This window comes from Mus musculus, chromosome 10 (genome assembly GCF_000001635.26).
Source record: "Mus musculus strain C57BL/6J chromosome 10, GRCm38.p6 C57BL/6J".
Classification (NCBI taxonomy): Eukaryota; Metazoa; Chordata; class Mammalia; order Rodentia; family Muridae; genus Mus; species Mus musculus.
The window spans coordinates 74540602-74553650 of record NC_000076.6 but is presented as its reverse complement, the minus strand read 5'-3'; the positions used below and the strand labels follow the sequence as shown (position 1 = coordinate 74553650).

At 37.5% G+C, this 13049-nt stretch overlaps 1 protein-coding gene across 33 annotated transcripts in view; it reads right to left on the bottom strand.

Moving 5' to 3' along the window:
* Positions 1-13049, bottom strand: part of Pcdh15 (protocadherin 15) — a 1553555-nt gene that overhangs the window by 96181 nt on the left and 1444325 nt on the right. For all 33 annotated transcript variants that reach the window (XR_001779427.2, XR_001779431.2, XR_001779430.2 and 30 more), the window contains one exon: positions 3067-3194. Coding sequence is in view for 16 of the 33 variants with exons in the window: in XM_017313785.2 (XP_017169274.1) it covers positions 3067-3194 (128 nt within the window). In the remaining 17 variants the exon portion in view is untranslated. The remainder of the gene's footprint in view (positions 1-3066; positions 3195-13049) is intronic.

Here is a 13049-nt window from a genome sequence, read left to right as displayed (position 1 = left end):
ACCATAGACCCAAGGGATAGAAGACCTTCCCCGTCTCTGTTTCTGCTTATAGTGTACAACTCCGTGTCCTTTACAAATACCATTGGGTTGTATCAATGCTGTGGTGTTGAGATGGTTTGTTTTATAAAAGTATATTCATGGCAAGCTTGGTTCCCATAATAATATTGAAAGGTCTTTAAGAAAAGGGGTTCAATAGAGGTGGTTAGATCATTGGGTACTACTCTTGAAAGGGATTAATGTTTTCTTGTGGGAATGGACCAGGTCTCCAGGGGTAGACTTATTTCTCAAACCAATAAGTTTTTATAAAGTGAGTTTCAATTTCCCAGTGTGTTCTCCTGCCCCTGTTATTTCATATAATCTATATATGTCCTATATCATATATATAGTATCAGGAAATAGTCTAAGACAGTCAAAACTTGCTATAGACATCTGCGGAACTATTTAATGAAGTAATCTAACATTTGAGTATTTTGATTCTGGCTTTCTTCTTTTCTGTACACAGTATATGACTTTTAGACTAAGCTGCATTGTAAAAATCCACATGGGCATTCCAACCCTAGTGTCATCTGAAAATTTAACCTCTTTAACCCCTTTCTATATTCTGTATTTTTATCATAGCTTTTTGGTTGTTTGAGACCAGGACTCCTCTACCTGTCTGGTCTCAGACTCACTAGCCTTGGGTCCCTTATCCTACTCCTCCTAACTACAACCTCACAATTCAGCATAGAAATCAGGGCCTGACGTTGTGAAAGAGTGATCAGCCAGCACATGCTTTCTTGGCTTGGGTGACATTCCTTTTTGTTACTAAAGGTGTTTGGTAAGTGTTAAAGAAGATAGAAGCATGGACAGCCCTAATCACAGAGAGCCCGCTAATGGGGGTGGGGGGTGGGGGTGGGGAGAAAAGGCTTCTCATGAGCAAGCACAGGAATGCCACAACTGATCTTGACAGCGATCAAAGCAGGTTTGTGTATTTCAGTGTATGGCTGTTAAGAGTGCTTAACAGTATAGTACAGTACAGCACTGTAACTACAGTTACAGTACTACAACTGATAATCTACAGTGAACCAGTATCTGAACTCTTAGCCTAAATAAGAAGAAAATATCTAAAATTTTATTGTGTCATAACAAAACAACTGAAAGCATTTAAGAGCATTTTAAATACATCTAGATATGCACGGAGGATATTAAGGAGAAATTGGAAGCATCATTCTGGAACTTGAGCATTCTGCAAATTAGATAAGTAGCTTGCTAAATTTTTAAAAATGAAGGAATTTTAAAAATGACTGATGATATTAAAGTCCTAAAATTAACAGTGTTGGGGAGTATTTTTGTTTTGCTAGTTTAAGCATCATTTGAAACTTGAAAAGTTTTGCAAGAAGTCAAATATTTCCATTAGAAATCGATGGATTTCCATATCCGCTGCTAGAAATTTCCTTCTAGACTCTGTGGAGTTATTCTGCAGTGATCCTAATAGAGGTGTGGAAAGGTATGGAGAGGACTGTCTTCATAATGGCTTAGCAGATAAAGGTGTTTGCAGCACCAGTCTGACAACCAGAAATCAAGTTCCCAAACCCAAATAAAGGAGAAAGGAGAGAACCAACTACAGAAATGTGGCCTCTGATGAATAAGTGCTGATGTAACCCCAGCCACCACACCAAGTAACCACAATAATAAATTAACAAACAAACAAGCAAACAAATAAGACAATAAAAATTAATTATGTACTGGGGAAGAACATTTTATGCAGAACATGGTAAGTATTTTGACCCCAGTTTTTGTAAAAATATATGAAGTTGCTTTAGTGTTCACCTCATTAAAAAAATCTGTGTTGAATTTGGATAATTAAATCCATATATTTCTATCCTGTTAGGATGTGAAATGTTCCTGCAGACTTCTGTGTTTGAATACTTGGTTCCCAGAGGGAGGCTCTTTTCTGAGAGGTTACAGAGCCTTTAGGTGATAAAGCTTTGAGGTTATAAAGCTTGGTCCCACTACCTGTTCTGAAGTAACAATTTTGATATCATTAAGAAAATCCTCACAGATCCATTATAAGAATGTTTCCCTTTTAACTCCAGCTGTGGGATATAGGGCTGCTTCGGAGTGTCCTCAGCAGCTATGATTTGCCTCGTGCTCTAGCAGGGGTGTGACTTTGCCAGCTGCAGATAGTTTCTGTGATTGTGTGACATTTAGAATTCTAGGGACTTTTCAGAGGGTATGTAAATGCTAGAGCCCTGGGAGGCAGGGTGGGTTGTTGATTGTTGGTTGTTGTTAGTTGTGGTTTGTTAAACAGTCATGTACAACAACAACAACAACAAATTAGATATCCTGAAGACAAAGATCAAACTTGCCCAAAGTTACTTGATGCCCCTAATTAGCAGGAAGTAGTCATAATAATATTGCCCTTTTTCTCTTTTAAAAATATCTATCTATCTATCTATCTATCTATCTATCTATCTATCTATCTATCTATCTAATGTTTGTGAGTACGCTCTTGCTGTCTTCAGACACACCAGAAGAGAACATATGATCCCATTATGGATGGCTGTGAGCCACCATGTTGTTGCTGGGAATTGAACTCAGGAATTGACCTTTGGAAGAGCAGTCAGTGATCTTAATCACTGAGCCATCTCTCCAGCCCTTATTACCCCTTTTCTAACCCAACTTTCCTCTCTATCCTTTCTTCTCTCTTTTCTAGTGTTAATGGGGTTCAAAGGGCAGAAAAGGAGTAGAGAAGAGGGGAAGAAGAAGGACCCACAAAGTAGCTGAAGACATTCTGGACATTCATGTAGTGTGCTGATGGACCTCATGATCCTGTAGCCAAAGCGTCTTCATCCTGATGTAGTTATCTGCTCTGGAACTGTGATCCAAAATAACCCCTTCTCCTTGTGTTGTCTTCATTAAGGTGTTTTACCCAGCGACAGAAGTCAAACATGTGCAATCTATTGTTTGTACTTTTAGCACGAGTCTAAGTGCCATCAATACAAATGATCAGGCTATGGTGTGTCTGCAAGAGTCAGAGCTCTTTGCTCTCCAAGTAGTTTCCCATCAAAGATTCTCTCCTCATACCTTCACTCTGAGCACAGATGCGAACATCCTTGCGTCTTCAGACACACCTCCAATGTAGAATTTCTTCTGGAACACTGGGGGGTGATCGTTTTCATCCTGAATCTCAATGTACACCTTAGCTGTATTGCCTGGAAGACAAGACATATCTTAGTTGGTGATTTTTTTTTATTGGCATACAAATCACTAGAGTAATATTTACCATTCTTTTCAGTAAAGGGATGCACGCAACTTTTTAGTAGGTCATTCCTAAGTGATACCTAATTCTAAGGTCAAGAGGATACAAGTACAAATGTTACCTTTTCACTTTATTTTTGCAGCACTAGGCATTCAATCTAGGGCCCAGTAAGTGCTGAGCAAGTGTTCTTTCAGCGTACCTGATCTCCAACTGCCACCTTTTGAGTTGTAATGCCATAGTGATTTACTTTCCATTTTAACTACTTTAACTTAGTTTCCCTTTTGTGGTCATAAATAAACCACCCAAATACTCCTGAATGGCCTTACTAGACACAAGCTCAATGCAAACTAGTTGGCACTCAATTATAGGTCATGTTGCTCTATATGGCTTTGATCTATATGGCTTCTATATTTGACTAATTAAGATCTGGAGAATTAACTTTTTAACTTGTGTACTTATTAACACACACTAATACACAATTGTGTCTCCTAGAGATGTCAGATAAGCTACTCCTATGGATCTCTCATCAACATGGCTTCCTAAGGAAGACAAGGAGGATACCAATAGACATGTTAACCTATGCTAATCTGGAAGAGGGGAATCTCATAGTGCTTTAAAACCTAGACAAAGCACTACAGGCAGCTAAGGATGCCAAGAGATAGCAAAGTAGTCTTTCTCAGGGAGGACCAACACCACCCCCGTCCTTACTGGTTATCCACTACTAAGTGGTCATCCCTGAAATTATGTATACACAAATACCATTATGCTGACTGAGCAGATTTATTTCTATATCTAGGAAATATATATATGTGTGTGTATATATATATATATATATATACACATATACATATATATATAGTGTATTTACAATATATAAACAATGGTTTAATTGAATATCTATATTTATATCTATATATAGTGTTACTGGACACTGGAATATATATATAATATTTAATATATAATTTATATTATATATAAACGATTTTAAAAAGACCACAAATTAGAGAGAGAGAGAAATATGAGTGAGGAATCATATGAGATCATTTGGAGTAAGGAAAGAGAAGAAGGAAATTTTGTAATTATATTATGCTATAATTAAAAAATAAAAAAAATTATAAAAGTTCTTTACTTTGGGCTCTTTGTAATGACTGGACAGGATGTGACAGGCTCTGCTCCAGGGGGTGCAGAGCCACCTAGAGATGGAACAGTGAGCTAGTTATTATCATGCTCAATTTTAGAGGATTAAGATAAATAGAGGTTACTTATTGGGGCCGCCTCCCCTAAGTAGGTGGTATGGCTGAAATTTGAACACGTGGTGATCTCTGACTGAAGAAGATGAGGCCTTACATGCACCGGCAACCACCACTGCCTTCATGGAAACAAAGCAAGTTTACCCATCCCAGGAAAGGGAAATAAAAGGACAATCGACCATTGGATGTAGGCACTATTTTAAGGTTTATAAAGCACCCAGGGTTCTTCGTGCTTTCATCTTTTGTTTTGCCCATTTCCCTTGCAGTTTGCACCATTTCTGACTTGCTCAATAATTTTTATCTCCATTTCTATCATTCCAACCCCCAAAACATGTTTTTATTTCCCACAGAGACCTTATTACTTTCTGAAATTGGGCTTATCTGGCATCAGGACAATGTGGGTGAAGTTCTCTGTACTGCATACTTGATCTGATAGCTTTTTATTGGATAAGTAAATGAATTAATAAATATTAGAACAGAGTAATAAATCCTGATGTTTCTTTTTTTTAATTATGGTTTTAGCATTGTCACCCTTGCTAGGCTTATCCCGCCTCTGTTGTGGCCCTGAGATACATGCTATAGACATATTTACAGATGGCAGCATCAGGTAGCAATGTTAAAAGGTCAGACATCTCTGAGCTTATATGACTTGAGAGAGACAGATTGGAGGTGCAAATCTGAGCCTCTCCTCTCCTCGTTTTAGTCTCATTTCCTAATTTACCCAATGGTATTCTGATTTGTTTTCAATTTATTATAAGAGATGATACTGTTAGAATTCAAGACCAATTAATCACTTTTTTAAAAATATATTTTTTAGTGCTTTGAAAAAGTCATAACATATCAAATGCATTTTGATCAGATTATCCTACAGCTACTGACAAAGACATAAATAATTTAAAACTGCAGGTAGCTGATGGATTCCATATGTGTGTACGTGTGTCGTATGTGTGTATGTGGTGTGTATGTGTGTGTGTGTGTGGTGTATATGTAATGTGGTGCATGTGCGTGTGTGTTGTATGTATTTTTATGTGGTGTGTTTGTGTGTGTGGTGTGGTATATGTGTGTGTGTGGTGTATATGTAGTGTGGTGCATGTGCATGTGTATGTTGTATGTATGTGTGTGGTATGTTTGTGTGTGTGTTATATGTGTGTGTATGTGTGTTGTGTTGTATGTGTATATGTGTGTGGTGTTGTATGTGTGTGGTGTATGTGTGGTGTGGTATATGTGTCTGTGTGTGCATGTGTGTGTGTATGTATGTCTGTCTGTCAAGGTAAGCCCAGCTGCTCAGCTTTCACCCGGGTGCTGGATGAAGGTATGAATCATCTAAGAGGAGGAACAACAATTTGAACTAATCAGTATCCCCAGAGCTCCCCGGGACCAACTAAACTAAAGAGTATACATAGTGGGACTCATGGCTCCAGTTGCATATGTAGCAGAGGATGGCCTAGTTGGTCATCAGTGAGAGGAGAGACCCTTGGCCCTGTGAAGGCTCTATGCCCCAGTGTAAGGGGTTGCCAGAGCCAGGAAGCAGGAGTGGGTGGGTTGGTGAGCAGGGGCACGGGGTGGGGGAAGGGATTTTCAGAGGAGAAACCAGGAAAGGGGATAATATTTGAAATGTAAATAATGAAAATATCTAATTAAAAAAAAAAAGAGCATGACAGTTGGTGCTGATTCTCTTTCTACTCACCTAGCCTTCAACACACTCCAGGAATTATAATTCAGGAATGAAACTATAAATTATGTATGGAATTTCCCAAAGGTTTACAAATACTTTATGATAATTTATGTGCATATTGGTCTGTTTGCACATGTGTGTACATGCACAAGCTTGTGCATTCCTGGGTATACCAGGAGAGATGTGCTCTTTAATCACCAAGCCATCTCCCAAGATATTTCTTATTTTAACTCTGGTAGTGTTCCTGTTAATTCTTAAAATAGGCCTGTGGTTGGTACATGTACCTAACTTTTATACCCTGCTTGACAAAATGAATTAAACACAGCTTTATGGATTTATAACATTAACAATTCAATTCACAGTAACAGAAAACCTGATGGGTTTTAACTTAGGAGCAGAATTTAAATTGTGATATTGTAGGATTCGAGTATTGGCTCACTTTAGAGTAACTGTTCATCTTTGCCTTCGTTTAGAGTTTGTATTGCTTTGATAAAACACTATGACCAAAAGTCACTTGGGGAGGAAAGGGTTAATTTGGCATGTACATAGAGAGTTAAAATTAACAGAACACACTCATTGGTTTGTTCTGATTCCATTCACTTTGTTAAATTCTGATGGTCTGGGCCCTTCTTTTAGTATCTCAGCTGAATGTGTGCCTTCTATAAACCTAACAAAGAGGAACATCTTGACTATTTCATGAGTCCCTTGAAAGCTGGATGTGAGGATTTCCAGAGGCGGGTGTGCGGGTGTTGGAATTAAAGACTGTCAGGCCTCATCTGAGGTGACAATGGCTCATGATTTCCAAGTTCTTTGCAGAATCAGAGCTACCTGTTCATTTTCTGTTACCAAATCATTGGTGGGGTTCACTGATTTGGTGGCATCTACATAGAGGAAATACTTCAATTCAGAAATATTTAACCATGCAATCATCTAGTCCTGAGGCTTTCTAGACTTGCTCACAGACATCTCTGAGCACAGCCCACCATACTAGTGTCATGGAACTTTTGGGCGTATTTTAAATTACTGCTATTTAGTTTTACATAAATTAGTAAATGTATAAGATCGTAACATGATAGCCACGTGTACTTAAAGCAATTAGACATTGCTCAGATTTAAATATGTTTAAGTGTACATTTATTTTAAAAATGAGATCATTTAGTTATTTTACAAAAGACATACAATTTCCCTTTATGAATATTAATTTAATATAACTTGACAATTAATTTTGAAATTGATGTTTACAATGTTGTGTAAAACTATTTATGGTAGTCAAATATAAACTAGTCTACCTCTTCATTCTCCTTCTAATTTTAGATAGACTATAGGTAACCTTCCTTTGAAATTTATAAGACAGTAAACATTTCCTCTATAAACAAACTTTTGAACTATTTTTTTGCATTTAATTATTAGGGTACTTTGATTCTCTCCACAATAAGGTTCTTACAGATGGTAATTCTACCTTGATTACCTATTAGTGTGATTATAATACTTGAACTTATTGGTAATTTTTCCAGTGTTACCACCCTTAACCCCATTTTATTTGTGAAAACATTATTCACATTGATTTGCCTTGCTGGGGAAAGTAATTAACAAAACTATTTGTGGCAGTTTGAAGGAGAATGTCCTAAAGGCTCACATGCTTGAATACCTAGTGCCCAGTGGGTGATGCTATTTGGAGATATTTAGGGTTTGCTGGAGGACATATGTCATCGAGAGTGGGCTTTGAGATTTCAAAGGCACAGACCTTTCCCAGTTTACTCTATGTCCTTGCAGTTCAAACTGTGAGCCCTCAGCTTCTCTAGTTGCCACGTCTATCAGCTCATCAGCTGCCATGCTTCCTGACCATGACGTTGATGGACTCCTATGGCTCTGAACTTTGCCAAGACCCAGCCTTGGCTTGGAGAGGGGTTCTGAGGAAGGGGTGCCTGGGAACTTCCAACCTAATGACTCGAAGTGAAATCATAGGTCCAAGCTGACAACCTATCTTCTGCTTGAGACAGCTTTCTAGATTGCTCTTTCCCTTGTTCTCCTTTCTCCAGAGATCTCCAGATAGCTCTCTCCCAAAGTTCTACTTGAGGCAGTTCTCCTTGCTAGCCTAAAGATTTCTTTGGACAACTCATCTCTTACAGATCATAAGCCCACTTTTTTGTTCTATCTATCTATCTATCTATCTATCTATCTATCTATCTATCTATCTATCTATCTGTTGTGGTAATTTTTTTACCCCCATAAGCCCATATAAAAACACACAACCAGTTATTGTATTAGTAAGCTCTATGCCTAGATTCCGCTTATCTATCACTATACTAACATATTCCCCAGTTATGAGATCCCTTGCTACTTTCAGCTTCTCTAGGCCATGTGGCTCTGTGCCACCTTTCTTCTTCCTCCATCTTACTGAGACCTGCCACTCACAAGTTGGCTCACAGCACAGCTGTTTTTGTTCTTTTAGATTTGTGAAGTCCTTGATATAATTCATATTTCGTCCCTCACCCCTCTTTTTGAGAAATTGTATCTTTTTGAACCCATGTTTTTAGAGTTCTTTCCCATAGCCTTAAGAGCTGTCCTGCAGGTCCCAGCATTTACCATTTTGCTGAGACATTAGACACAACTTTGCATCCCAGACTTATGCTATCTCTGACTATCATGGAGTCATTTGTATTAACAGGGGGACATTCCTTGAAGGGGGAACGTAAAGTATGTACATTTTACATACAAACAAGCCTTATACCCCCAGCAGACATTGACACTCATGGGGGCCCATGCCTGCTGGCCCTGTCCCAGGAACAGGAACCATGTTATTCTGTCCCTACCAATGCCATGCTGGACCTGGCAGAAACTGTAGTCTCAAATAAACCTTTCCTTCTATAAGTTGCACTGGCCATGGTATTTTATTGCAACAATAGAAAAGTGGCTAAGACAGAAGTTGGTACCAGACAGTAGAATATTGCTGTGATGGGGCCTTAATATGTTGTTTTTTGCAGGACTATTTGGGTCTTTGAACTTTGGACTAGAAGAGCAGATGAATACCAGTAGTGGAGCTAAATGGGACCTCCTTGCAGGGATTTGGAAATTCTAAGAGCAATGTGGACTGTGGAGGCCCAACTCCAGAGGTCTCAATGGGGGACAATTTTAATAACTGACCTAGAAATTCTTGTGATATTTTGGCAAAGAATGTGGGTGCTTTCTGCCCCATCCTAAGAACTTGCCTGAGGCTATATTACAAAGTAATAGACTAATTTCTTTGGTGGAAGAGATTTCAACATGGCCCAATATTAACTTTGTGGTTATTAATAATCACTCTTAGGTTCTGAAAGAACAGTTAACCCTGTAGGGCTTATGACAGTTCACTAGATCAGGGTGAATTCTGAACAAACAGTTTGATATTCAAAGTCAAGAAGTTACAGTCTTGGCTGCAGGCATTGCTCAATTCCAGTGATGACATTGCCACCAATGCTTGGGAGGTACTGCACGTCTAGAGCCTGAGGAACTGCCCTGAAGACATGCCCTTAGGAAAAACAATGTCATTGATCATACCAGAGAAAAGCATTTAGGAGGTGTCATGGAAGACAGAAGTTGGTGCTTTATTAGAAGAAGAAACAGGACAGACTTTAGATTTAAGTGTGGGCTATTAAGAGAAGAGAGGGATTTAAATGTCTTTCCAGTGTGTGTGTGTGTGTGTGTGTGTGTGTGTGTGTGTGCATATGTGTGTGAGAGCACATGCATGTATGTGCATATATGTGCATGTAAGTGTGCACATGCATGTGTGTGCATGTGTTCATACATGTATATGGGTATGTTTCTAAGCTTTTTGAAATTGCATTGCTCTAAGATTTAATTTATAACCAATTTCAATGATTGTTAAAAGTTAAAATATACACAAAAACATAAGGCTGACTTGTTTCTCATAAAGAATTTCACATTTGTATAAAAGATGGTGTGTCCAAGAAAAGTGTCCAAATATGGCTAAACTCAAACATCATGGGTATTCTCCCTAAGTAAATAGCATTTGTTTGTTGATTTTGGGTCTTAGGAAAGTGAACATTTTCTTCTAGCCACTCTTCATAGACCTTGTCAGCTAAACTCAATTCTGACTTCTCAGACACTGGGACACACAACCAAACTCACACTGAGAAACCATTTTTTCTGTCCAAACATTTTCCTTCCATCTCTTCTCAAAAATATTCAGCAAACTTTGTTGATTTCTGTTCTTATGATCCTTTTCCTTTTTTTGTTTCTATTCTGTAGACAAAGCTAAAATACTAGAGACACAGCACCTAATTTTCCCAATTTGGGTTATTTAGTGAACCCTGTGTATCTAAGGGGGCAGCTTGCCATACACATAGAAAGAAGGTTGATTGGCAATTCACAAGGAACATGCAGCATATCTAACAGAAGAATATAAAATGAATGTTGGCCAATAATAAAAGATCAAAGTGTTCACCTGAGTGTGGAATCATTGGGATGCCTTCATTTGGATGCTTTTCCTTGTGGACGCTCAGCATGCACAGGGCCTTGTATTCCATACTTCACACATACTGGCTGTAAGGACTGCATTGCTTTTATCCCAGCCAACCCTGGGGTTTGATTATTTTAAGGCAGAAGCTTGGAAGTAACTCTGATTTAAGTCAAGTTTGCTTTAAATTTCCTTGAACGTTTACAAAAATCCCTTTCTTCCCATGTTGTATCTTTTATTTAAGACAGATCTCAAGCACACAATGAATAAGGATAAAATAAACTGAGAGAGACATTGAAAAAAATGGATCAGAAAAATCACAGAGAGGCCTGACATGCTGCACCCTCCCTGTGGTTGGTTCAGACAGGACAGTATGAGAATCACAGTGAGTTATAGAGTTGGAAAGGTGGCCAGGGTTAGATCACACAGGCTGCCCCTACAGAGTATTTGGAAATACACTGCTAGGTAGAGTAAGATGAGAAATTCCTTAGTTCTCACCTCTTTCTGAGAGTTTTTTAGTCTGTTGTGGCTTCTCTGGTATTTATTTTCAGTAGCCAGGCAGCAAGAAAGATGGAGTATTTCAGAGTTTATTTTAATAGCTTTCTAATTTAGCATTGATGTTGATTTAATTAACCTTTGCCTGATTTTAATTGCTTGTATCTAAAACACACATCTTATGTATGTGTTTGCCTGAAAGGTTAATAAGCTGACTTAAGGGAAGAAATGTACATAACTGTTTGCCCCAGATGCAGGCATTTAGATTGCTAGAATGCCTAGTAATATATTTCAGCTAGGTCTTCTGAAAAAAAAAAAAGGCAACACTGATGGGTTTATTACTATGATACTGAGAACATAATTAAATGAGAAATAGTCTAGATAATTAATTAAAGTCTGAATTTGTGTTCCTATTGTGTTCCTCTCTGGAAAATTATAAATATTGTATTACATTAAGTGAGAGTTAATTATGAAGAGTTATCTTTATAATCTATCATCAATTTATCTATCATCTCATCTCTCTACTATTCTACCTAATTTATAAATCTATTGTCTATTATCTGAGTACCACTTATCTATATCTATGTTTATCTCAATCTATTTACACATCAACTATCATCTACCCACCCATTATCTAGCTAGCCAGCATATATAATTTTATATAGTTTTATAGTAAATTACCATAAAATTGGTGTCAATATATTAATTTGTAACTTTAAGCAACTAAACATATTTGATTTTTCAGTCTGTCAGAAGTCTCGTTATGCTGATTGAGATATAGGCAGCTCTGAGGACCATTTTGGAGCCCTCGGGAAGGGTTGTGTCTTTTATTAAACTTCTCTTTAATATCTCCTACATAAATCACAATTCTTCTTAACCTGCCAGTATATCATTATTCCAGCTTCCAGAAGTGGATGCTCTTTGCTTCCCAATGCTTTTCTTTAAATCCAGAATGGCTAGAGATGTCTTGGGGTTTAGCCAACACAGATCATCTTGCATCTTTCTCTTACTCACAAAGACTTTTATATTTGTGTTATCTCTACTCAAATGTCTCAGAGCTCCTTGTTTTTCACTCACTACATCAGAGGAGTCCCTCAAGGCCAAATCTTCCAGAAGTCCAGAGGTTAAATTAGAGATCTCTTGAGGATGGAGGCCACCAATCTGTCTACTATTGCTTTAATTTTTGTACATAAATTCCAGGTGACGTGTTTACAAAACAGAAAGATTTTAGGGTGTTTTCAAATAACAAAGTTAGTGAATGTAAAGCTATTTTTATAATACAAATGTTTGTATTTTGTACCTTTCATTCTTGCATGAACATGACCAGGGATAGGACTATTGTTAATAGTTGTACCAACCTTGGGAACATTGTGGGTTAAATGCTTTTTGAGTGCTATTTCCATTTAATTTTGTAATAAAATCTTAAGGATCATTAATTGTCTTTATTTTTATCAATGAACATAATGGGGCTTAAAGAAATTGAAAAACATGCTTAAAATTATACAACTAGACGAGCCAGCAAAGTATTCTGACCCAAACATCTGATAACATGCACAAAATAATTTCATGTAGGGTTTCACTTAGGTCATTTTAAGATCCAGGAGAATATTTAAAACTCTGCCTTGTAATTTAGAAGGAATAGGGCACAGAGAATTTTGTGTCAATAGTTTTTGAAAAGGCATTTTTATGCATACAGATACCAGACCTTTTATTTTATTATAATTCTGTTTCTGAAAACATAAGAAATAACATCTCATTGGGACATTTCTGAAGCTTTCTCAGTTTTTAATAAGTATGTTAGAGGCTGAGGGGAGATAATAGAATGGAATTCAGGAAATAAAATTTACTTCTAAACTGCTTCAGAAAGATGGAGGAGGTAGTGGAAATGAATACTGTCTTTTTGAAGACATCTCTTGACCCACTTCAAAAAAA